Here is a 25,781-nt window from a genome sequence, read left to right on the forward strand (position 1 = left end):
CATTTGTCTGAGACATTCTTACAAAAGAGAATGTCAACATTTTCATAAAACAGCCTGATACTTAGAGCCCTGCCTTTAATTTCATAACATCTTACATTCATATGCATCAAGTGAAATTTAGGATTTATGAAATTACTGCATTTTAGGACTACATCTGCAACTGAAGTAAGTGGTGACCTGGTTAGAAAATGTTCTTTCTCTCTCCATTTTGCATACTTGGAAGTAATTATTCATGTTGGGCATTAAACCAATTTTGACAGAGCTACAGCTAAAAGCCCTGTACTGTGTTCCCTGGGATACACCGTGCTGTGACTGGGAGCCATGGATGCGCTGTTTGGGAAGGCACAGGGGAGGGGGACGTGCTCGCACCCACTGGAGTGACCTTTCTGCAGCACCAGCACCGTGGCTTCAGCACACATCACAGGTGGCTGCTCTGGCTCTGGGTCCGAGCATGTGAGAATGCAAATGTGTGATTTCATTTCCCAAATGAATACTTTATGACAAACACAACCCCTCTTCAATCCCGCAGATAGGCTCATGGTACCTACAGGAAATATAAAAATAATTTTGTTTCTCTCATCCACTTCATTTCCACTTTACCTTTCCATTGAAAATATAGGTGTAGTGTCATCTTCTGCTTCCCCAGAACACCTGGCCCTTTCCAAGGCTGTATGGCCACCCTTGAGCCAGCCAGGAGAGGGTGCTGAAGAACACAGTCTGCAAACATCTCCCTGGGTAGTTCCGTTCCCCAAAATGCAAACCAAAGTCCATTACAGTTATTATGGTTTTTGTTATCTCATCTCTTTAATTCGTTCCCTTGCTAATTGAAGCTTCTTGGTATCCACTCTATCCCTTTCAAATGGCATATTACAAGTGCAGACAAATTACACCCAGATCTTTTCAGGTCTGGAATTTTGTTTGGATGGATTTGCTGGAGCGGTGGCCGGTGAAAAGTGAAACGCCCAGGCTAGATAAGTGTCCAGCCAACCTCCAGCCAGTCAGGCACTTCCCCAACCCGGAGTCAGGGCCTTGTGCCCAAGGCGATGTCAAGCCTTGCGGACGTGTGGCCGCAGTAAAGAGCTCCGAAGTCGCAGGATGAAATGAAGAGGCGACCCTCAGTTTCTTCGGGGGGGTGGTTTTATTGGTAGGGAAACGTGGAGTTTTTCGGTGGAAGAAGCTGAGAGCCCCGAGGCAGGGAAAGCCTCGGTTTTACAGAGGGTGGGAGGGGTGAAAGATAGCAAATCAGAGAGGGATACATTAAGGATTGGCATGATCGGAGAACCCATCAAACACAGTTGCGGGAGGGACCCTGGCCCCTAACCCAATCACTCGACACCCTGGCCCGAACTCTCTAGAAAAAGAGGCAGGGGTGTCGAGTGACAGGCAGGCTGCCAGGGGTGGGGAACAAGAAAGATACATTTGGTAACCAAGACAACTGGGGAGGGGTTTGGGGATTGACACAAACTGGTAACAGGGCAGGACCTTCTGAGAGAACAATGGGAGGAAAACTGAACAAGCATTAAACACACTACAACAACTTGCCTGTTATTTGAAAAAGATTTAACATCCTCTAATGCTGAATCTGAATTTATATCTCACCTATACACCAGTTTAAAGGTTATGTATAAAATCATAGAATCACAGAATGATAGAATCATTTGGTTTGGAAAATCTATTATCATTTGGATAGATGATCATCCAGGGATGGGGCATCCACAGCTTCATTGTGCAGCCTGCTCCAGTGCCTCACCATCCTCACAGTAAAGAACTTCTTCCTTATGTCCAATCTACACCTAATCTCTTCTAGTTTAGAACTGTGGCCATCCAACAAGCTCCTTATACATCAAATAGTTTGTCCAAGTTGCAAAAAACAAATTTATCTATTTTCTTAGCCTGAAGCCCAGAATTAGGAAACAGAAGTCTCCTAGAATGGGAAGCATCTAGATGAAATAGTGTACTATATCACCTTTTAAATTAGAATGTTTCTGATATTTTTAAATGCATGTACACTAGTACATGGTGTTCCTTCTTTTATAAATGCTACTATGATCCCCTAATGTCATAATTTGACAAGCAGCTGCAGTAATTAAATAATAAAAACAAGAAAGATGACATAAATAAAAACATTCAAGCAGACAAAAGATCCAGGCTAATAACTATTTATGACAATCATAGATAGCCTGTGAACTCCTTCTCCCATGCTTTAATTATTTGCAGAAGCTTTCACATTTGCAAGTCATGTATGCCCTTCAGCCTTAATAGCAGAAACACCTTTGTGTGATATCCATAAAAACAAACAAGAGAATTCTTTGCCATATTGTTAATGCTAACTGCATAATGTTTTTTTTCTGGAATTAAAAATTTACTCTATCACTTATGGAAAACTGTTTTCCAAAGTTCACCTGACTTTTTTTTTTTTTTTTTTTTTTTTTTTTTTTTTTTGGTTTGGTTTGTTTTTTTTGGTTTTGCTTTTGAAATTATCCTTGCTTATTTTTAAATGCATGTGAGTTTTCAAATGGAGGAATTTAGGTCACCTGGTCTGCATCAAGTTGGCAGAACAAACTCCTAACTGGAGGAATGAGTATAAATCATTAGTTCAGTCACAAAAGGGAAGAAAAGAGACAGCAAGGCCATCTTGTTAGTGGGAATGGGACAACAAGAACAACAACTACAACCTTCCTAAGGCACCTTTTCTACCCATCACGCCTGAGTCTACAGGACATGCAAACATGTCCTGTAGGCATCCTTCCCCCAGAATGCCCTGCCTGGCAGTGCTGCAACTTGCTTGTAGGAGCATTCAGGGAATGTGCCAGCAACATCCGGGGTCTGTCTCATTTTTTCTGTGCTAGAGGTATGGGATAATTAAATAACGTAATTAAATTTATTTTTATGATTATATTATTTTTAAAAGGCACAGATATGAAGTTTATTCCTAGAAAAATACATTTATTATATTATACATAATGCATGCAAATATATATATATAGGTTCATGTTATTTGTTCTCATGTACAACGTGCTCACTTTCTGGAAAAAAACAACACCAGACATAATTTTAAAATGTAGTGAGATGAATACAGCTATTAAGCTGTCACATTTTAGTGAAAATAAGCACTTGAGATAACACTTCAATAAAATTCACTCTAAAAGGGCTATCAGATAACAGATTTTAACTTCAAGAATTATTACTCTCATACAAGGGAAAAATAAAACTGATGCAATAGACATTTGGAGGACTTCAGTCATAAGGGAAAAACTTGAACTGTTAGTCTACCATTCAGTGAGTATGAACAAACCATGCTGCCAAGTTCCCTTTCACTAAAAAGATCATTTGCCAATCAAGTGCTTACCACTGGTGAGAACTGTGATAGATTTCAGTTTTGAAAAGGGATGCAAGAGGTTAAGAAGAATGGAGCTGCATCCCAAGGAGTCAAGTGAATGTGCCAGGAAGCAGTCCCTGGCACAAGGGCTGGCTGGCACAGACACAGCCTGTTACTAACTCCCAAGCAGCAAGAATCCTTGCTGCAGTCTGGAGGGCACCTAGGGTGAAGAGTCTAAAGAGGCAGGTTTTATTCTGGTCTTACCCATTGACATTTAGCTGACAGCCACCCATGGTGATGGTCTCATGTCAATTCCCCCCCACTCCCAGTCTGAACCAAAATGATCATTTTTCTACAAACTATCTGTAAGCACCCGGCAGAGAAGGAGATGACTAAGAGTCAGTGTGGATTAGTTAAGAATAAATTATGTCAAGCCAATATAAATTCCTTTGTGACAGGGTCACAGGCGTGTGGGTAAGAGAGAAACAGCTGAAGTCATATATTTTAATTTTAGTACTTGTGACACTGTACTGACTGGGCATTCCCAAAGCAAACTAGGAACACGTGATAGAGGTGGAACTATCTTTTACTAGATGGGAAACATGTAGTAACAAAATAATACCAGGAGTGCCATTATCAATGGCTCATTGTAAATATGGCAACATGCATTTCAGAGGGGTCCTCAGGGATCCATCCTGGGTCTGGCAAACAGTTCCATTAGTGGCCTGCATAATGAAATAAGGACTACATTGTTAATGTGCCGACAACTCCAAGCTGAATAGAACTGTCAGAGCTTTAAAGAATGGTTAGAATTTATAATAATCCTAACAAGTTATATCATCTGAGTATAATACAATGATTGTTTGAAACAGAATAAATGAAAATAAATGAAGGAATCGTGCGCTTAACAGAATAAGGAGGAACTGAGATAAGCAGGGGGCAGCATTCATGTGCATAAAAAGTTGCTAAAAACAGCACACTCTGTTCTTACTGGCTGTGGAGGACAGGACAAGTAATGACTTTAACACTTTAGCACAGAGAGTTCCAACACCAAGTAAAGATAACTAAGGGTGGAAGAGTAATGTAGTTGGGGATATTATGGAAACCATTGCTGGAGACTTCTAAGAGCAAGTCAGACATGTATAGACCAGAATAGGTGTAGTTGAAATTCTTACTCCTAGAATAATTTCTGTTACCACCTAGAGAACATATTTATTATTTGATATATTCAACAGAGGAGAAAACCAAACCACACACAGACTGATGATTGGGTTTGTTACTGATGATTTGTTTCATTCAGCAACAAAAAATCTGGGAGTCACCAGATAAGCACATGCCTGAGCCTCTACACAGCCTGGGGGAGGCACATGCACACCATGGCCTCTGCAGAATCAAGGCTTCTCTCATGCTGCTCCAACTCTACCATAAGAAGCAACAGAATAAAATGCCATTTTACCACTTAGAAATTTCAAATGCATTTATAATTATTACAAAGACAATTGTATTTGCCAAGATCCAGAACCTGACGGATGATGATAAAAAAATTCTGTTATTTGAAACACTAAACCAACTTCCATGCAAACTTCCTAATGACTCTGAGGAGTAAGGTACCATTTAACTTCTTCACTCCGTAGGACAGAATTCAGGTTTATTTAGTATTGCCATTATTTTAAATATTGAATGAGGTTGCACTCTTAATCTAAAAGCATTTTCTGAGTGGGAACAATTCCAAGTATGACTTCATACTGTTCATATTTTTTTCTAGTCCTATTTGGAACTGAATAGTGGCTTCTAACAAGAAGCTGGAGAAAACCCACAATGTCTTCAATAAAAGCAAGTAAGTGATCATTAAGAAAAATTAGAAAAAGCATCCCATAGTCTAAGAACTGTGAAAAAGCCAGGAGTATGAACAGCATTTGTGACACTATACAAAACCAGTAAGAGATGTAATTGCTCTCCCTATGTCTACAGAACATGAGATTCTAATTGAAGAAGAAGGAAGTAACATCACCTCTGCTGATGTTATTAGTTGCCTGTCAGTGTTATTAGGGCCTGTCAGTGAATGTTTCCACCTTACAAAGCACAAAAAATCCACTAACTTCTGAAATCCCTAAATGTTCTTATCTTAGATTAAAACAAACTTCAGACTTCTGAACTATTATTTCTTAGATATTGAAGAACAGAGAAGATGGAAGGAAAAATTGTACAGTACTTGGGAGAAGATGAATTAGGGAACCCTGAAAATGTACTGAATGATTTGCCAAATTATACAAAAAATATAGTCCAATACAGTCATTTTGGTGAGATTAGACTATGTAGGACTAGTGATATGTAAATAATTTTGATTCGTGATAGACTGTGAAAAGAAGTTTTGTGAGGTCTAAGGGAAAGGTGCCTTCCAATACATATTTGGGGCAACAAATAAACCAATATACAAATTTTTGAAAAATATAGATATAAAACCTAGAAGTATCTGTATTTCTGTTGAGGCATTGCTAAACCTATTTGTGAAGATTCCAGTTGGGAAAAATGAGGGATTCTTTAAAAAAAAAAGTTGAACTCAGCTCTGAAATCAAAATTGTTAGCATGTTCTGGCAACCTCTAAAGATAAAATGCACCCTCATTGTGAAACCCTGTATTCTTCAGCCACATCCAGTTTCATCTGCTGCAGTGGAGAAGGGAGTTCCTCTGGAGGTCAAGGTCAGCCACAGATACAGACTGTTTGCAAAAGCATTGCAGTATCTGATGAGAATTTGCATCCTATCCCTGAAGCAGGAGCATGAGATCCCACACCAATCAGCAGCATACAAATCTGGGTATCTTTGGACAGGAACACACCACAGATTGTTGGGTTTGACACGAGTCCCTCATCTGATGCTTTTAGTAGATATAACCTCACCACTTCAGTGGTGCCCACCAAAACCATTTATAAACTCAAAAGTGTTGCCATGTACCAGGCATGAACTGAATACTAATCCCCTATTTGCTGCTTTGTTGCAAAGAGCAGATATTACACAACAACTTCTCACAATGAAAAGTAAAAAATTAGTCTGTATGTATACAGGATCAGAGGAGCCAACCTGTACTTAAACTGTAATGAAAACTAAATTCTTAAATAACAACAGTGTTTCTAATATTCCTAAATAGCATTAGAAAGCAGTTCTGATACTCAAATCCATTTCTTCCTTACTAAAAAACAAGTCTTTAAAACTCATTTCTGTCTGGGATATTTGTATAAACAGTTTATGGTTTAATGGCCTTTTTTGCCAGATGATTGCTAGCCTTGTTCATGGGTGTATTACTTAAAAACAGTGGTGACATGAATTTGTAAGCCCTCTCTTTCCATTTGGTATTACTTTTAATGTGAAACTAACATAATTGTTTGGCACAGCTTGTGGTATTTGCTTACAGTAGGTTTCAGCAGGCTATATTTCATTTTGTCACAAGTTCTCTCTTGAGTCCAGGCTCAAAGTATGTTTCTTTTAACTCTACTGATACCATAAAAAGTAACACTGTGTCTTATTTACATATTGTTTATGAAGATTTTAAGTTATCTTACAACAGTGATACAATTTTAATAATGATCCTGCAGACTTGCCATGAGCAGAACTTCAGTCCTCCTTGCATCAAAGTCCTGCATTTGTGGCATTGTGTGTTGATGTGGGTTAAATCTGCCTTCCATGAAAACTCAAAACTAATGTTCTGAGTGGGTTGAGTGGGTGCTCTTGACTGCTTAAACTCAATTGAAACCCACAGTTGACAATCATGATAGTCTCTCATAATGATTTATAAAATATCTATATTGAAAATGATAAGACAAAATCAGAGATGTATGGAATAATAAAAGGAATCTACCGTTTACCATACTTAAATACATTCTACACACTAATCAACAGAAAAATTAACACTTTTGGAAGTCTGAATCTGCATTGGTTACCCCCCCAAAATAAATTAAAAGGCCCACTGACCACTTGACATCTTGATTAAGAGAACAAAGTACAAGGAAAACAGGAAAATTAATGTGTAGAATAGGCAATTTTTAATAACATATATTTTTACTAACAAGGACTTGGAATCTTCTGAAATTCCTATCATCAATGAGTGTGCAATGACTGCATTAATTCAAGTCTTTCTTAGTATCAACAGCAATTCCTCAGTAGGTGATTTCAAAGCTTAGGCCTTACTTTTGGTAGAAACTACAGGGCAGGACATAACCTTTCAGCTGTGCTGGTAATTGTGAGTATACAAGGACTGTGGGTTTGAATCTTATTTCAGAAATATTTGAGCCCAATCCCTTTTCTTTCCTGAACTAAAGCTTGCCCAGCCCTGTTGTGTGCTGCAGCAGGGCATGCTGAAACCCACTGGTGCCAGGTGGCACAGTACCCAGGGCAGCTCCCAGGGGGAATGGGGTATGAAATCAGCTCTGACGCCGTCCCTTCCTGTCCCTACACTTGCACAGATGCCCCTGCTCTCAGATTCTGGGAGGCATTTGTTGCAATTAGCAATTAAATGGAGCCGAGGGACTGGGTGTCAGACATGTGCAGCTGGGGATTACTGGCTGGGCGCCTCCAGCCAGTTTGGAACAACACAGAGAGAGCCAACACATATCTCAGCAGGAGCTCTGCCATCTCACCCACTGCAGCCAAGGGCCTCTCTAAAGAGAAGGGCACTGCCTGCAAAACACAGCTGAGTCTCAATAAATAGGAAAGGGGGGTTGATGTACTCTTGAACTCACCCATAATTCATGGCTCAAACTGCATTCAGTTCTTTCAGCTCAATAAACACACTATAAATCAACAGTATATTTGACACAGTCAACAATTCCTTATCAGTAGGAAATATTTTCATGTTTGTCTTGTCTTCTTTTAGAGAAAAATGAAACAAAATTACAAACTTAGAATGTAAATAAAATTATCAAAACAGACGCAGAATTAAGATTAAAATTCTCATTTCTTCTTCTTGACATTTATAGACATTAAAAATCTTCAGCAGCCCCACAAACATACATCTTTTCTTTAAAGTGAGGCATTCTTATTTATGCCCTTCATGTATTCAATGTTCTCAGAAACTTCACAAGGCTTTGAATCAAAGCAGTCTCACTGTTATTTATTGACAATTGTGGAAAATGTGATATTGCCATTGTCTAAATGGCCTAGATGCCTAGATTAAAAAAAAATTAAAAAAAAAAAAAAGGCGTGGCATTTGCCTTTCAAATGTCCCAGATGGCAGGCTTATCTTACTGAAAGGGAATGAGAGGATGGTAACAACACATCTTAGTCACATGCTATGTGGGTGGATGTTATCAAGCAGAAATTACCTGTCAGGAACCATAATGTAGTTTGTGAACTACAAACATGTGGCTCCAAAACCCTTACACCAGTGATTTTGAATAAATTTAGTAATCATTCCATTTGAGTCTTTAAGAATTTGTAGCCCAACTGGCATCCTGATAATCTTTCTGAGGCTGAAGTCATTAGGTTTAACCATTTACTCATATTAATATTACCATCCATTGTTTATATGAAGCAGCATTTCATGAAATAGATACTGAAAAAATAGATAAAAAGACCTTGTCCCTGTTCACAATTCCACCTTCAAACCTTCTCAGAGAGTGCCTTTGTGGACAACACTGCTGGGTAAGTGTCTAGCCAAGAATGTTTGTGAAGAGAGAAAGGAACAGGGCCAGGAGGAGGACAGTAACTGTGTTATGCTCCTTGGCTTATATACTACATCAATATGTGAAGTTGATGGAAGCAAGACCAGGATCTAAGAATAAGATCAAACTATAAATACTATAACATCAGCTGAATAAATAAAAAAACATATTTCTGGCTCTTCTTCTGAGCTATTCAAGTTTTCATGTACTAGTTTACAGATGAATACACATATATAAATTCCTACTTGCTCAATACTGAAAAATTCACATATATCCCAAATGATGTTTTTAAAGCAACCCCTGAATGACTAATAGAGTGCTTAATAAGAAGATAAAAGACTTTACAAGATTTTTAGTTATTAGTCTACTTGGTGGTGGTGGGAGGGGGGAAATACTGTTCATATTTTTGCCATTTAAAAGGACCAAGGTAAAAAGCTGCTTTGACCATTCTTCTGCTGTTGCCTTTGAAATATGGTTAAACTCAATTTAGTTATCCAGAGCTCAAATTACAATGCTCTGCTAATCCAGTTTCTGCTCTTCCCTGAAGCTGGACAGCTACTGACATTGGCAAATATGTACAGTTTATGCTGGTTTTCTTAGTTCAGTTGCAGTTGAAATGGATTCATGCTTCATTTATGGAGCATGGGAAATCATATCATTATTTGGCCAGCAGTGCCTCAGATCCCATGTGCACCCTTGACATCCTTCCCCCATTGCCTTGTGTTTGCCTCCCAGGGACTCAGAAGTGATTGCCACCTCCTGTATCACACCTCACCTGGCTACAGCACATGCAGGGCTCTCTGGCTCATACAGAGGAGCCTGTGGGACATTCTAGATGCCATCTCCTTCTGCACCATCATGGTATCTCATTTTGCCTTTCATTCCTGGGTGAGTGTTTTTATAAACTGATGAAATTCCTACTGGTTCCAATCATTACATTTTGGCAGAGTGTGTGGTAATTGGCAAGGCATTACTTTGATTCAAAGGAGAGAGCTCCTAAGAACCATGTTAGACATCAGGTTAGTGGGAGTTCATACATTTAAACATATTAAATGTCTTCAACTAATTTTGAGCTCACCTTAAGAGCTCTGCAAGAATGTGCTTCAATTCCTGAGAAACTTTCTGATATACACATTTCACTGCATCCTTTGCACTTTCCCACAGTGACGAGAATTCAAAATCAGACTCTACCTACATACTAAGAACAGAATAAAAGTAGATCAGAAATAAAATTTTTACTCATCAGAACATAGAAATCCAGTTAGGTCTGCAAGTTAAATGAACAGACACTTCTCAGACACCTGTTTTAGGGTCATAAAAATCCTTTCACAAATGACACTTGTTTCCAGATAGAACTAAAAATATCCAAGCAGGACTTCAGATTCCCAATCAAATGCTTTTACTCTCCACTCTATGAAGCAAGTGCTATATACTGTAACCCTCTCTATATCTCATAATTTCATATATAAGGTACTGAGGAAAATAAAGCAAGACACTAAAATAATTTCCTTGATAACCCTAAGAGATGCAGCACTCAGAAATAATTAACTGCTGAATACCACCACTACTTACTTCCTCACTTATTCTGACTTAATATAAAAAATGTCTCTCAGATCCACCATGTCTGTATCCTCCAGCTTAAATAATGCTTGGCTGATACCACTGAGCCAAGATAAAAGTGAGCACTTGTCCCCAAGCTGAAAAGCTTTCAAAATGAGGTAAAAGCCATTGTGTGTGTCTGTCTCTGACCAATCTGTTTCCTCTGAGTATTCAGGTTTCAGCAATATCATATCAAAACCTAAACCAATTAAGGTTGAAGATTACACCAGGACTCATCTACCAGAAATAGCTGCACACCATCATCTTTTTCAGGACCTCACTACAGCTGCATCCCAAGCTCTATTGCAAATCTGTACAGAATTTACATTATATAAAAAAGCCATATGTTGCAGTAGGATACCATTATTGAGCTTAGATGGCTGGATTTTAGGAATCATAACAAGGCCACTCCTAATCTTTTACACTGGACCATGCAGTAATCTTCTCAGAGATTATCAAAATAAAGTCAAGTTATCCTGCTATGTACAACCATTTTATGAATTAGAAAAAATTGGACCTATAAAGTAATACAGATTTTGTTCTGTTACAGCTCAGGCACAGCTGAAGTCTAAAACACAGAATATTTCTGTGCCACTTAGGCCACACATCTACAAACTAAGAGACTTTGGTGGGAGTGCCTGTTACAATAAGTAATTTTAATAATTTCTAGATAGATTTTTTTATGGGTTTACACTATTTCAAAAGCAGATTATATCTGCACTTTAACACAAATTTCACATATTTACCAAACTGTTTGGATGCAGAACTGAGTCGTGAGTTTTGGCAGAGCTCTGGGACCCCTGGGGAGAGAAGCTTAAATCCAGGCAGCTGCTGGCCACAGATCCTTCCCTGCACCTCCATCTCCAGTGTGGGCAGAGGCACAGATGTGCCTGCTTGCCATGCCTCTGCCTCTCTATAGCTCATCATTTCACACAGTAACCTCAGATGCCTGAAGTCATACAAGTCAGCCCAAGTCCTTTCTACATATATAGGCTGCTTCACAAACATCCCAGAGTGCACAGTGCTTTAGGTTGCCTTCTGGCTTGCATTTCACTGAGCAGTACTGACAGAGATCTAACCAGTACAAAAAGATCACACAACTCTTATCAGAAGTCAGATAAAATAAATGTCTTGCAGTAAGTAGTATTTCCCTTGAACTCTTTCCCAATAGCACTGAACACACTGTTCCAGCAGACATCTTACACTGTGTACACAGGCAAGATCCCTCCCCTATTTCAGCTAAATATTCCACTTCTTCTGCATTAGTTCTCTTAACCACAGTCTAAGAACTCATATTGAGATATTGACTACTAAGGGCTCAAAGTAATTTTCTCAAATTTGCTTTCCAAAACAGTTTCCCCTCCTGTTGGCAGAGCTTTATTATTTGTCCCAGATGTTTTTTCTTTGAATTTGGCTGTAAGTTTTAAAATGTCACCATTCACTCCAATGAGCCTTTCTAATAAGATATGTTTCCCATGAAGATGTCCTGATACCGGTTACTATAATATTTATTATTTAATAATTTAGTATTTTTAGCCCATGTTTTGTGTTGTCAGAGTCCCAAATTAATTATTCCTTTGTTTTGCCCAAGACCAATGTGAAGCAATCCTTCCCCTTTTCTGTTTTCTCTGTCTTATAATGATATTCATAGTCTTCTCATCTTTCTCTCATTTTCTAGTATTTCTGAAAGAAGATGAAAGAATTTTTCCAGGTAATTCTCTGCTGACCTCCAATGCAAACTATTGCTATGAAAATGGTTAGCAGCAGCTGGTTTTCTTTTTAGCATTTGTGAAGCATTTGAGTGAGATCTGCTGATACTATACAGCCTATCTGAATAGAAAAACAGGATCAACACATTTGATAAGCAAACTTGTCTCAGCTGGCAAAGTACAGATGCTTTCTAAGTCACCAACAGAAGCATTATCAGCTATGTGCCTGCATTAATTAAATCATATAGTCTTGGGATTACAGGGCCCAGCTCTGCCCTCTGCCTCATTCTTCATTGACCTCAGAGGGTGATGTAATTCAAAACCAAAACATGGCCTATGGCCAGTACAGGTATTGCCTGCACTTTGTCAACCTGAGAAAGCCCAGTGCCAAAAGAAAAAGAAAAACTCAGACCCATGAAATTGAATCTAGAGAGATTTAGGGACCAAAATTCGCCAATTCAAAATAACTTTGCAAGAAAGCCATCTAACCCTAAGGAACATAAGATCACAAAATGTATCTTTGGTTTCCATCCCAAATGTCTACAAGTACTTACAGTATTGCAAAAATTTGAAAGAGTCCTGATCTGAGCAATGAGCCAGCCTGGTTTTGGACCAGCATTCTTTGCATGATAATCCAAGTATGGAAGCATTTATTTCTCCACAAACTCAAATTTTTCAAGTATATGAAACTACCAAGTGGTGACAACATAAAAATAGCAAAGGTGCATGAGGTGACTGTTGAGTAAGAATTCACATCACACAGGAATCCTTGTTCAGCCTTTTAATTATTTTAATTATTACACACACCACAAAAAAAACCCAAAAAAACCCCAAAAAACCAAAAAAAGTTCCTCTCCTTTTGCCACCTGGGATGACTGCTGTCTCTGACTTCCTATAAGTCCTGCTTGCTTCCATTCTGAGGGACTGGTCAAAAGAAAAGTAAGGAGTTGAAGCCTTCTTGCTGAAGCTGAGCTACAACACAGAAAAGGAAAATTCATGGAAACAGAAAGAAACATTAAAGGTACACCACAGAGAAGGCTGCAGTTGAGACTTGGTCTCTGCCAGCAGCATGAATAAGCCACTTGTGTGGAATGGTGCAGAGGTACTCTTGCACATACTGCTGAGCTCTAGGCAATTCTCTCCTGAGTATCTTATGGTTCTGCCTATTCTTCTGAAGTGCCCAATTCCAAACTGAGGTATTTGGGCACTTAATTAAGATATTAAGACTTTTACTGTATTGCTTTCCTGCTGTTGTTCTGGCAGCTCATGAGCAAAACTACTACACTGCAAGAAAGCAAACTGAAAAACGGCATTTCAGTGGATGTCGCAAAACAATATGCCATCAGATGGAGCAAATAAACTTAGAAAAACAAATTTCACAGAAAGCTTTGCATCAGGTGAAGCTTTTTTCTCAGCAGTTCAGAAGTGGAAGTGTCAATGCTATGAGTTCCTTGTGACTGTGCTGATGGACACAGCTAACTGCTGGCCAGCAAATCTCTGTTGAATCCCATTCCCCCTCCCACTGAGAAAATTCAGGGGCAGCAGCAAAATGTACTCTGTGATCCTCTGTATTTCACCACATCTTCTCTCCCCCACAACTTACCTCTGGAAGAGCACTCTACCAGAATGAAGAACTTGGTAGAAAAGCCTGGAATAAAAACTGCTTCATGTACCTTGTTCCCCACTCAGGAATGCATAAGGTCTAACCCCAGGGCCTGGCGCAGTGCCCAGCTTCCCCTGGCAGCTCCTGGAGTCCAGGAGCTTCTGCTGAATCTGAGCCCTCTGCAGCTTCCTGGAGAGCTGTTATTTTTCAGGAGGGAGTAAAGCAAGGAAAAGCTAAGAAGACACTGTGTTCTGTAGGTTTTCTGAGGCCCTTGTGAATGCATAACATTTTTTCTTTCCAGTAAACACAGATTTCTTCAGTTACACACTGGTTATGAAATTAGTTTTATAGGTCATGCAGAGATCTTGGCAGTTTGTAAAAGACATGAGAGGAGTAAGAGTGATATCACATGTTCATATCAAATATGTGTTTCTCCCAATACTGATGATTAACTAGTGCAAGGTAAAAATATTTTAATAAGTGACTTAAAAGTTAATTAATTCATTAATTACTGAAAAGTGACTTAATTCCTCAATATTTATAAGATACACATGACTGTAAGGGGAAAAAATGTTTGCTTGAAGGTTAATGATTGTTTTATGATTTATGATAAGGCTATAAATCTCTATGCCAAGAGGAGAGAAGATCAAAAGGAATCACATCCCATTATGAATCCTAAGGCAGCCTGAAGACTTCACTTCTTATATCTTGTTTTTTAGCAAGGCAAAAATTTGAGCTTGAAATGAAAAAGATAAAACAGGCTCTGAGAATTGAAGCAGCAGCAGCTCTGGAGCTGAGTTACTATGGCAATGGCAGTGCTGCTGCACAGCTTCTTCTTACTCTTACTACTGGTACAGCAGCTTTGCAAATGTATGTGGGAAATTTCCACCCCACACATGCCACGGGTGCCCATGGTCTCAGGAGAAGCCCATGGTCTCAGGTGCCCTGATCTCTACTGAGTGGAAGAGCAAATTTATGTGATTAAAATATGTGATTTGCAATTTTCCATGGAAACAGTCTTGGAGCAGTAGGGAAAGGTCCAGAATTCTTCCTGATCTTTTGTGGCAGGAAGGTAGGTGCCAGTGCTTAGAAGATATCGTATAAGCACGGAATATTTATTATAGGAATTTTAGGCTTTTTTTCAGCTGTAACTACCTCACATCTCTGAATTATAGATGTCTTGTCACTGCCAGGGAAGGATGGTATCATCTTTTTGGCAAAGCATAGCTTGGAGCTCTACATAAGTAATGGATCTAATTCTGATGCCAGGTTAATAAATTAGTAATTATGACTCTCTGGATATATAACAATCAGTGCATCAGTGCTTACCAGTGTCCTCTTTCCTCTTTGAGGTCTAGATGAATGCATTGCCTTTCCTGTTACTGATGCTACGCTCTCTGCACGACACATTAAAGGCACATTTGCTCTTAATTGTTTTTGAGGCAGTATTTAATATTTATGGTCTAATAGCAAACAGAAGTTCCAATGAAAAACTGGGGCCCTTCGTAGGTGTCATGGGAAAATTAACTAGATCTCAGCTGAAACCAGAACAGCAGGAAGCATAAATGTAAAGGGAATCTTTGCCCAAAAATATCATCGCGGAAAGTACAAATTCTGCAAGCTCATTAGGTCCCATAAGCAGACATACATGTGGAACCTCAAGTGAGTTTCATATTGAGAATTTCATCATCCTTCTTGTGGAAAAGTAGTCCTTTTCACCCACTGTGTGCATATGCTTATAGCCCAGAATGTAGTCCTGCTAATGCTTGTTTTTTAGATAGATCCTCTCTAGAGAGCAGATTAACAAGGTTACCACATGTGCATTAATCAATAGGAGGGTCAACAACAATTACCACAATGAATGGTAAGAGAGAAAATGCTACAATTAAATATATTGCAATTTATCATCTGAGAATCAAGTAAGTTTTTATGTCAGAATCAAGTTTTTATCTCTTTACATGTTCCATAAACAGGTTACTGAAAAATAATAGGAAGAAATTCTTTACTGTGAGGGTGGTGAGACACTGGGACAGGTTGCTCAGGGAAATTGTGTATGCCCCGGCAGTGGCAGTCTTCAAAAACAGCTTGGATAAGGGCTTAAGCAACCTGGTCTAGTGGGAAGTGTCCCTGCCCATGGCCGCGGAGGATAGGACTAGATAATTTTTAGAGTCCGTCCCAAACGCTTAACTGTCTATGATCCTATGACTAAGAAGCAGAGAAGTCTGACGGTGCATTTTGCTAAGTGTGCGGCCATACATCCACCGTATCTGTGCCGGCCTCATCGCCCCGCTGCCCGTGTCCCCTGTGCCCGCGTTCCTCTCGCCTTTCGCGGCCAGGGCCCGGCGGGCCCGGCGGGCGGCGGTTCCAGGGGCTGCCCCCCCAGCCCCGCACCTGGCGGCTGCCGGGGGCGGGCGCGGCGCGGGCGCTGCGGCGGCACCACGTGCCGGGGCGGGGAGCGGCGGCGGGGCCGGGCCGGGCAACGCCACCCCCAGCGCCGCAGCGGCAGCGGCAGCGCAGCCCCGCTCAGCGCATCCCTCTCGCCCATGCCAGGTGCCTGTTCCGGGCTGCGCCGTGACTGAGGAGCGATGGGGCCTCTGCGGGAGAGCAGCAAGGTGAGGAGCCGGGCACGGACGGCGCGGCGGGGAGCGAGCAGAAGCAGGGGCAGGCAAATCGCGTCCTGCCCCCGCCCTGGGGGGGCGGAGGGGCCGGGATTTGCCTGCCCCTGCCTCGATGATGGAAGGAGGAGGGCGCATCCGAGAGGTTCCTGACGGGGTGTCCCTTCCCGAGCAGGAGCAGAGGACGCAGCTGGAAAAGGAGGTGTCCCGCAGCCGCATCCCCCGCCTGGTCCTGCGGCCGCAGCAGAAGGTATCTCCCGCTTCCGAATCGCCCTTTTCGGAAGAGGAAAGCCGGGAGTTCAACCCGCCCAGTTCCTCCGCGGGCTCCGGCAGGACTATCAGCAGCAACAGCTTCTGCTCAGGTACCGCAGAGAGATCCCCCAGCCTCGGGGTCTCTGGGGAACGCGGTGTGCCCCATCCCATCCGGCCACCGCCGAGGCTTCGCTGTCATCCCCGCCGCAGCATCTGTGGGTCGGGCTCCCATCGAGCCCGCATGAGCAACCCGTTTTACCGATGAAAAAGGGCAACCATTGATTTTTCCAGGGAAATCTAGTATCTGTTCTTTTAATATGTGTCTGTAAGCGACACCAGATGTTTCCATTCCGAGTTCTGCTATCCACTGCTAAAAAAGTTGGCGGTTTTATTGCGGCAGAAGCGTTGCTTTAAAGAGAAATATTTGCCTTAACGACTGCAGTGTGGTATTAAGGCATTTTGAAAAGCCCTAAAATCAAAAGTCGGTAAAACAGGGGAGTTGCTATCAGACTGCAATTCCTTTTGGTTTTTTGACAGTGATCTTCATGAATTGGAACAGAATATGTTCCAAGGTGAAGTCCTCCCTGTTATATTGAAATAAGTTTTGTTTATTTCAGAATTCAGGCTTCTACTGATGAGTGTGTCGCCAGATATGAGCTGGGCATGATGGCTTCTCTACAGAGAGGGCAATGGATGCGTGCTTGATCAGAAATTATTAGTCTCCAATTGTAGACCAAAAAAATATCATTTGCTCTTCAAAATATCACATAAGGGGTAACTCAAAACCAGATTTTTTAATGTTGAATATTTGCCCTGTGTAGAGTTTAGCACAATTTAAATGCCTCAACTGGCAGTGAAAGACTCAGATGCCTACTAGTGGTGAGTAATTTTTTAATTAATTAATACAGTGAAACTCTTCACTGTAAATGACATTAATCTACATGAATAAAAAAATTGAGGGTCACATCATGAACACCTTGGACTCTGTATGCCTGTGGTAATTCAAAAGGTATTTTTGGTGTGGAGAAATTTGTTTTCAATAGTCAGTTTTTGGGAAAGCCTAACAATTTCAGCGGTGGAATTGGAAGTGCTAGGTTAGTGGCTGGACGCAATGACTAGAGATCTTTACAACCTAAATGTTTCTATGATTCTGTGATTCTCTATTTAAAAATATGAATTATAAGAAGTCTTTTTGCAATAGTTAGTATCAGAGCAACTTCTCAAGCTTTCTTTTTCTTAGTTTATAAAGTATTTTCAATTACCAGAGGTGTTCCTGGGAATAGACAGGAACGTTCTTATTTATCTTGGTCTTCACTACAGTGGATTAGATTACTGTTATTACTTTTTTAACTCCTTTCATGAAAAGCAGTGTATTGAACGCAGTGTACAAGTTTTCTTAGATGAGAAACACAATATCCATGTTTGAGTCTAGCTCTGCCAGATTTTGCAATTCAGGCTCAGTGGAATGATCTATTTGGTTATTGTTTAATGAACAATGCAGAGCGTTAAACAAACATCATAGGATTGGAAGAATGCTGGAGTCTTTTTCCCATGCGTTTTTAATCCCTCCACTTTACCTGCTTGAGTTTGTGCCTTCCAAAGAAATAAAATCTTTCAAAGCTTTCTAGAAAAATGTTATTTTTATGATCTCTCCCAAATGGCTGCTTTTCATCCTAAATTTTTTTGTTCTGAGTTGACAAGCCTTTCATCTTGATCACTGACATTTTTTTCATCTTTTGCATTTGTACCCTGCTCTTCAGATCTACTCAACAAGTAGCTGTCACTGTCATATACCCTTGCTGTCCCACTGCACTGTATAGGCTGTCTTGAGTCCCAGCAGCACATTTTTTTTTATTCTGGGTGTGTCTGATCTCATGGCTTGACAGTTTTAAGGCACCTTTTACAGAGGTATTGCAGCATGCAATGCTGGTCTCTTTACTGGCATCTTAAGCACAACCCCTCATCTCATTTATTTATTTTATTAATATTTTATTATTTTGTACATGCTGCAATGATTTAGTCTGATTTGGAGTGAAATCCCCCAGGGGCAGCCGGAGGCTGCTAATTCCTGTTTCTGGGGAGGGGATGGTGAACAGATGAGTGGAGGGGCCACAGCCCTAACCTGCCTCTCCTGGTGCTTCTTAACTTAAAAGTAGCATGTGCAAAAACGGTTATTTAAAATTAGCAGGTAGTACATTTGGAAGATGAGAGCATATGGGAACACTAATGTAGCAGTATGAGAAAGCTTGTGAGCATTTGGATACATGTCTCTTTTGTAATTTCTTTTGAGCATTAAGCCCCGAAATGTTTTTGATAAGCAGAAGATAGTATGAATTGACCCTTGGAATGATTAATTTCCTCTTTACCCTTCTCTTGTCAGATTGTTCTCTACCTTTCTTCCATTATTATTGACACCAAATAATGATGCACAGATTTCTTTTTAGCCCAATAGAAATTACTCTTTTCCCCTCATCCATTAAATATGTATTTTTTGCTTCATTCCCTAGAGCTTCTGATCTTATCCATTTTCCTTGTGTGCTTACACTGGTGTCAGTGCCTAAGTGAAGGCTTGGAGTTCCTTCATTTTAAATTAGGGTAAATCTTGTAGGTATTAATAATGTTGGTTTTGGGAACCATGGCAGTGCTGCAGGCATGGTGGTAACAGCAAAAAATATCTCTTGGCAACAGAAAAGAGACAGCTTTTGTAATGCTTGGTTTCTTTTGAAGAAGTTGTTAGTTCTGGCTGTGATTGGCTTAAATTTGCATGATCAGCTCCCTCTTTGTCTTGTTTGAGTGAATCAGAGCTTCACTTGATCATGTTGGTCAATTATTTGCAGTTGACTTTATGTCAGTTTTGCTTTCTAAGTCCATATGAACACAGTGAGAGTGTTCGTCATATCTGGAATATTCCTGACAAAATTTTAATATGCTTTTATATGTGTTTTTAGTATTCTTTGTTTCTGCCAAGTGAATGTGGATGCTTTCTGGACGTTGTGTAGGCAAGCTGAGCTTTTGTGTCCGAGTTCACCATGCACAACCCTTTCTTAAAACCTTAGAGCATCTGGGGTGCTGGCTGTCATTTGATATGGGAGCACTTCTCTTCTTTGGCTTGGATGTTAGCCACAGAACTCAAACAGTGTCAAAGGATGGAAGAACACTTTCCCAGCAGATTTGTGTGGCTCACCTGCTACTGAGCATTTGCCTGTGTCAAGCATGTTTCTCTCCTGAGTTGCACTTGGCTTTCAAGTGGCTTTGTGTACTTACCTTGTCAGTTGTGCAGAGAATGTGATGCAGAGCATCTCAAACAAGCCTCCTGCTGAGGGATCCATGGAGGAGCAGCTGCTGGGCCTTTGGTCATTCCAGTTAGTGGTTGCTTTGTAAGAAATGTGATACTTGGGCGGAGCACTGTCCTTGGTTTTGGAGTCCTTGGTTTGAAGTCAGCCTGTGCTAAGCTCAGTAAGTGTATTCAGCTTTTCTTTTAAAAAGGAATTTAGTCTGGGATATACTTTCTTTTCGACTTTTGGTTTTTGAATAACTCAGTTTTTAAATTTCTCTGTAGAAAGATGACTTGTTACATGGTACCTTTACAACACTGCCCAAATCCTTTTTCTGCCTTTCCTAGGATGCCAACTGCCAGAATTTCATCAGGAAATGCAGTGAAGCTTTGGTAACCAAGATGTAGCTTTGCAGGGAGCTCATGTATATTTAATAATTAGTTCAGCAAAAGAATTTTTGAGCCAGAGGACTTGGTTTATAGCTGTGGCAAACAGTTCCTCTTTTCTTGGGCTTACCTGTAAATCACCTTTTTAATTAGACTGAATAGTGCTACGAGCTATTGAAAACCAGCATCTCTGTACATCAGTGACTGTGACTCACTCCAATGCAGTCTTCAAAAATAGGAGTTGAAGCTTTGTTCTTGCTTTTTCTTTAAAATTTCAAGATCTGATTCAACACTTATTCAAATTCAATCCCTGTTTCATAACTTGCTCTTTTCTGGGGTTGAGATTTTATTTAAATCTTGTCCTTTGCATGTGTGGCACAGTAAATGTACACATGTACAGCGGCTGCACTGTAAGCCTGGGGTGTGGGTGCTGCAGTAGGAATCTCAATGTTGCCATTCCTTGCTCACTTGCTCCTGTGCCCTTGATCTCAGAGATTATTTGCCAGTTGGCCCAGCTATTGGTGGATGCTGGGGCTGAGTTCACAGTGTGTGTCCAGAAAAGCATTAGGCTTTAGGCAGGCTGATTAAGTCCATGTGAATGCACAACCCATTTTGCTTGCCACATTCAAGAAGAAGAGGTTGTACAACCCTTACTGAAGAAAAAAGCTGTACCTTCTTGCACTCCAGTAAATAATTTCTCTGTTAAGAGCATTGAAGCACATTGCATTGTAAAGCAGCTAGCCTTGGAGACTACACAAAATAAGTATGTGTACTGAAATATATGTTCCTGAAAAGAAATAGATACAGAAATAAATTTTTTAGTATTTTAACAAGTCAACAGATTGAGGCCAGACAGTTAGCTCAAATTACTGAAAGTAATTGCTCCTATTATTTGTTTGTATAGATGTATACAAACAAATATGTATATATGTATTTGTATATATGTTGTATATATATGTATTACTATGGAAACAGTGAGCTCTCTCATTCTTCTTGTTTCTTTTTATAAGAAAAAAAAATTTTTAAATAGTTCCTTACTGGTTTATGCGTTTGATTTTTTCTCTAAGTTACTGATTCAAATAAACATGCTTAAAACTTCTCAAGTATGTGATACTGAAAGTTAGATTCTCTTTCTTGCAGTCCTTTATGCTATGCTTTCCCACAGTCATTTTGCCTTTTTTTCAGACTTTCTGGAGGACTTTTCTAGCACTTTCATTTGCAGCACTTTGTCAGGCAGTTCAGTGATGACTGTGATATTAATTTACAACAACATTAAAACAAAATCTGTTTTCAGAAACACACATATGGCCTTTTTTCATGAGAGTGGCACTGGTGACATGCTTCCTTTTCTCACTTCTACTTCCCTAGAGAATTTCCTGCTGGACCAGCTTACATGCAATAATTTATTATTGGTTCATATTATGAGCCACCAGTTCTGTCTCTGTGGCACAGACCTGTTCCAAACCTGGAAATAAGAACAGTGCCTAGGTACTAAAGAGCAAGTCTGCTTGTTCCCCAGTTTTTGGCCTTTCCCTGCTTCCCTTTCAACTTCAGTATTTATTACCCCTGACGAAGTAACAATCCTTTTGTTCTTTTTGCCACACAACAACATCTGGAAGCCAAAATATTTGACCTTTTGGATATTTTTTGTCACCTTTCTATGTGTCTGTCATGTGAACTTTTAAAACCCAACCCAGAGCCTCCTGGGGTCAGTGGGACAGTTCCCGTTCTCCCTGGAACGTTGTGCATGGTGTCCTGAGAACAGTCATCCTTTCTACACCACCTAAGCCTTTCTAGTGCCCTTTAGTGGTAGCTTGTTGTGTACTATGGGCTGAATTCTAAACACTACCTGGTATTTTCTTCACCACAAATGCATAATCCAATACTTTTTTTTTTCAGTGCTTTTCATGCAACTTTCTGTTAAGTTGAATATTGTCATGCACTCTGAAGAAAATCACAACTTGTAGCAGGAATGAAACTTGAATCAGAAGTCTTCAATTTACTTTTTGTTAAAGGGAATCTTGATGTTTTAAGAGAAATTCAACATTACATATTTTAGCTCTACGTTTATAGGATTAGCATATATCCATGAAATTTTCAAACAGTGTTTTGAAGTGTATGTGACTAGATTCTATGGTGCTGCTCAGTGCTACTCTGGGCTTGAGGATAGTTAAAAGAGAAAAGAAAAATATGCATAAAACAACAATGGATAGAATATATGTTATTTCCTTCCATGAGAAGGTAAGCAAAGCAACCTTATGAGGTGATGTTGAAGCTGTGAGGGTCACAGTTATATGCTGTTAGCCATGGAGGCAGAGCTATATGAGACCAAATGAGTACAACATGTTGCACCATTTGAGGAATAGGTACAAAATTCTTTGTGGTCTATTGAAAATTTTTATTTCCCAAAATGGTGCGTTCAAAACTGGAAAGAATATTTCTAGTTTCTTTCTTAGCTGCATAATGGAATAAACCACACAAAACCCCACAGAAACCCATCTATATATACATATATATTTCACTTAATATTAAATGCATAGTATTTCTTACACTGGATTTAGTCAATGCTTTCCCACCGGAGATAGCAGCAATGGTTCCACTTCCAGTTGTTGTCCTCAGAAAGATTAATGAGGTCTACTAAATTGCTTAAACCCATACCAAATAGGACTCTTCTTTTTCTTTTTTTTAGATTCTTTCCTGTCCTTACATTTAGTTTAAAATTTTCTATAAAATTTTCAAGTAGATTTTTCAGTCCTTTATCACCTTAAAGCCCTTATCCAGATGTTTTCTGTGATGTGATAATGAAACTCAGGGAGCTGTGCTATTCCTGACCACAGCTCTCCTAGTAACAGTACTATTTTTATTGATATTTTTACTAGTAAGCCCTTATGCTTCTCTTCTGTAATACACCATTAGTAGGGCTATAAATGTAATGACAAAGCCAGTAAACCACAATTATATAGTCCTCTTTCTTTTCATATGTTTTGACAGAGCTCATGTTAGTCCTGTTCGTTAGTGAAATGTTCAAGTAGAAGGAACATTAGTAGATTTGCTGCCAAAATAAATTAAAATTAGCTACTTCAGAATGACTTAGCAATTGCAGTCAGACATCAAGAGCAGATTGCTTTAAAGACATGTTTATGTGAAATCCTGCATTGCAAAAGATGCCCAAGCTTAGGAACAGGTCAGTCCATCTTTTTTCACCTTCCTCTCTCCTCTTTTCTACTTCCAATCTCAGCCTGTCAGCATTCCTGCCATGCTGTGACTGAGCAGAGAAGGCGTCTTTCCAAATTCAGTGAGCAGCTCTCATACTAAATTTTCAGCAGTTAGTGGGCAGCCTGTGGGTGTGACAGAAGCCAGCTCAAGAGGGCTGGTGAGCAACAGGTGTAAAAGTTGCTTGTACATTGTTGATCCTCAGCAACCGGTTGAAGATGTTTAGTCGTGATTTTACTGGGTTAGATTTTATGACTAGAACTTTACAGTCAAAAGTTCTCGCTTGAAAGATGGACTGTGAATAGCAGGGTGTTTTCCAGATGTGGAATATCTGACAAAAAGAAAAGCATGTAGGTTGTAGGGACCTGTAGAGATCATTTCATCCAGCCTCCTTTTTGAAGCCAGACTGTTCCCAACACATCCCAGCAGTCATGTATTTGTCTGTCGGAGTCTAGAAACCCTTCAAGGACAGGAGTTTGCACAGCCTCTGTAGGTGACCTCAGGGAGTGGGGGAGCTGCTAGCCAGCCTTTGTTCATAAGCAAAATGGAGCATAGTTAATTCAAGTTTTGCCTGCAGAGACACCAAGATTAAATGTGGAAATTATCTGCATGGCAGGATTTTGCATAAGTAGGCCTCCTGTCTTTTCCTGACACTGCTGTAGTTGTCCTTGTGCTTCAGCTCTGCTTTACTGTGTTTGACTTTTGGTAAGAAACTTGCCTCACAAGTATGTCATATTCTGAGACATCTTCTTAAATACCAAGCCAAATGGATCTTCAGAATAGTTAAGAAATTCCTTTTAAATTGATCAGAAGGACCAAAACTAATAGCATTTTTAGGACTCTACCTTTAGTGAGGTTAATAAATATATTTTTCTAAAGTCTGTGTGATTTTGTGAGCAACAAATTGCTAGTATCAAATTCTTAAACTTACAGAGTACGTACAATCACATACTGGAATGGCTCAGTAAAAATGAAAGGTACAGTCAGGAGCTGAGGAGAATATTCCTGCTTCTTACCTTAGTGCTCCCTCAGTGGTTGCCTCCAGAGGTATGAGGTGGGATTTATGCCTGCTGAGGCCCTGCTGGTGTGAATGTGAATATGCTCCTACCTCTGCCTTTCTATGTGTACTACTCATTTTATACTCTGATGTTTCTGCTGCTTTTACTGTGTTTCCCAGCTGTTCCAGAATGACACTGTGAGTCTCCCATTAGCTGTTTTCTCTGCCTGGCACTGAGCCCTTACACTCCCTGGTTCAGCTGCCCAGGTCAGAGCAGTAACTGTGTTGGTCCTTGGAGAGAGCTGTGACCCTGCAGGCAGTGACTCAGAGTACTGGGATGACTTAGCCTGAATGGGGCTGTCCTTCTTGACTCACCCTCCAGAGGAGCCTCTTTCTCTCTGTTTAATACAGAAAGAGACTTACAGGTGGAAGGCAGGTGCTGTATTCCCTTTGGTGTCTGTAGCAACTTCCATAACTGCATAAACACCCCTGTGCTACAAGGCTAGCCATGAAGAGAAGACCAAAACAGTTCAAAAAGTGAGGGTTAAAAAAGATGAGGCAGGCAAGCAGACTGGGAGATTACCCTGAAAAATTACCCTTTGTGGTACCCTCACTGCCAATAGCCAGCTTGCAATGCACCTTCCTGGCAGAGCTGTAGCTACCCAGATTAACAGATCCTGGGATGAATGCAAACATAACCATCAGGTAAAAGCCAGGAAATTGCTTTTGTCTTGGTACACTGAATGTTCAAATTTTGTTAGAGCCACATGTTTAATTCCAGAATCCACATTTCCTAGTGGAAATTCAGACTATGTACAGCCTGAGCACTGGTCAGGGTACTCTTAGGAGGAGACAAATGTTGGACAGTGAAATAGGGATCGGGTAGGAACTGGACCATTCAGTGTCACAGGAGTGCCTAACTCGATCTGGCAGCTAGGAGTGAAAGTAAAAAGAAGTCAGTGCTTCCTCAGTGAGGGCATCATTAATTATTTACATGTGTTATATAAGGAGGTTGTATATTCAAAGCTTCCTGAAGCCTTTTGGGAAAGGCAGTATTTTTTTAAAGAAGGTTCTAAGGCATATTCTAGTGAACCTTCTAAGATATCTGTGCTGAGAAAATCATCACATCTTAACATATAGCCTAAAAGTCTACATTG

At 40.1% G+C, this 25,781-nt stretch overlaps 1 protein-coding gene across 1 annotated transcript in view; it reads left to right on the plus strand.

The window, feature by feature from the left end:
* Window positions 1–16,325: 16,325 nt before the first annotated feature.
* SYBU (syntabulin) overlaps window positions 16,326–25,781 on the plus strand; it is a 39,841-nt gene continuing 30,385 nt past the window's right edge. The window contains exons 1-2 of the mRNA XM_054631901.2: window positions 16,326–16,498; window positions 16,677–16,863. Coding sequence (XP_054487876.2) covers window positions 16,472–16,498; window positions 16,677–16,863 — 214 coding nt within the window. The 5' untranslated portion in view covers window positions 16,326–16,471. The remainder of the gene's footprint in view (window positions 16,499–16,676; window positions 16,864–25,781) is intronic.

Source organism: Agelaius phoeniceus, chromosome 1 (genome assembly GCF_051311805.1).
Source record: "Agelaius phoeniceus isolate bAgePho1 chromosome 1, bAgePho1.hap1, whole genome shotgun sequence".
In the NCBI taxonomy this organism is placed as follows: domain Eukaryota; kingdom Metazoa; phylum Chordata; class Aves; order Passeriformes; family Icteridae; genus Agelaius; species Agelaius phoeniceus.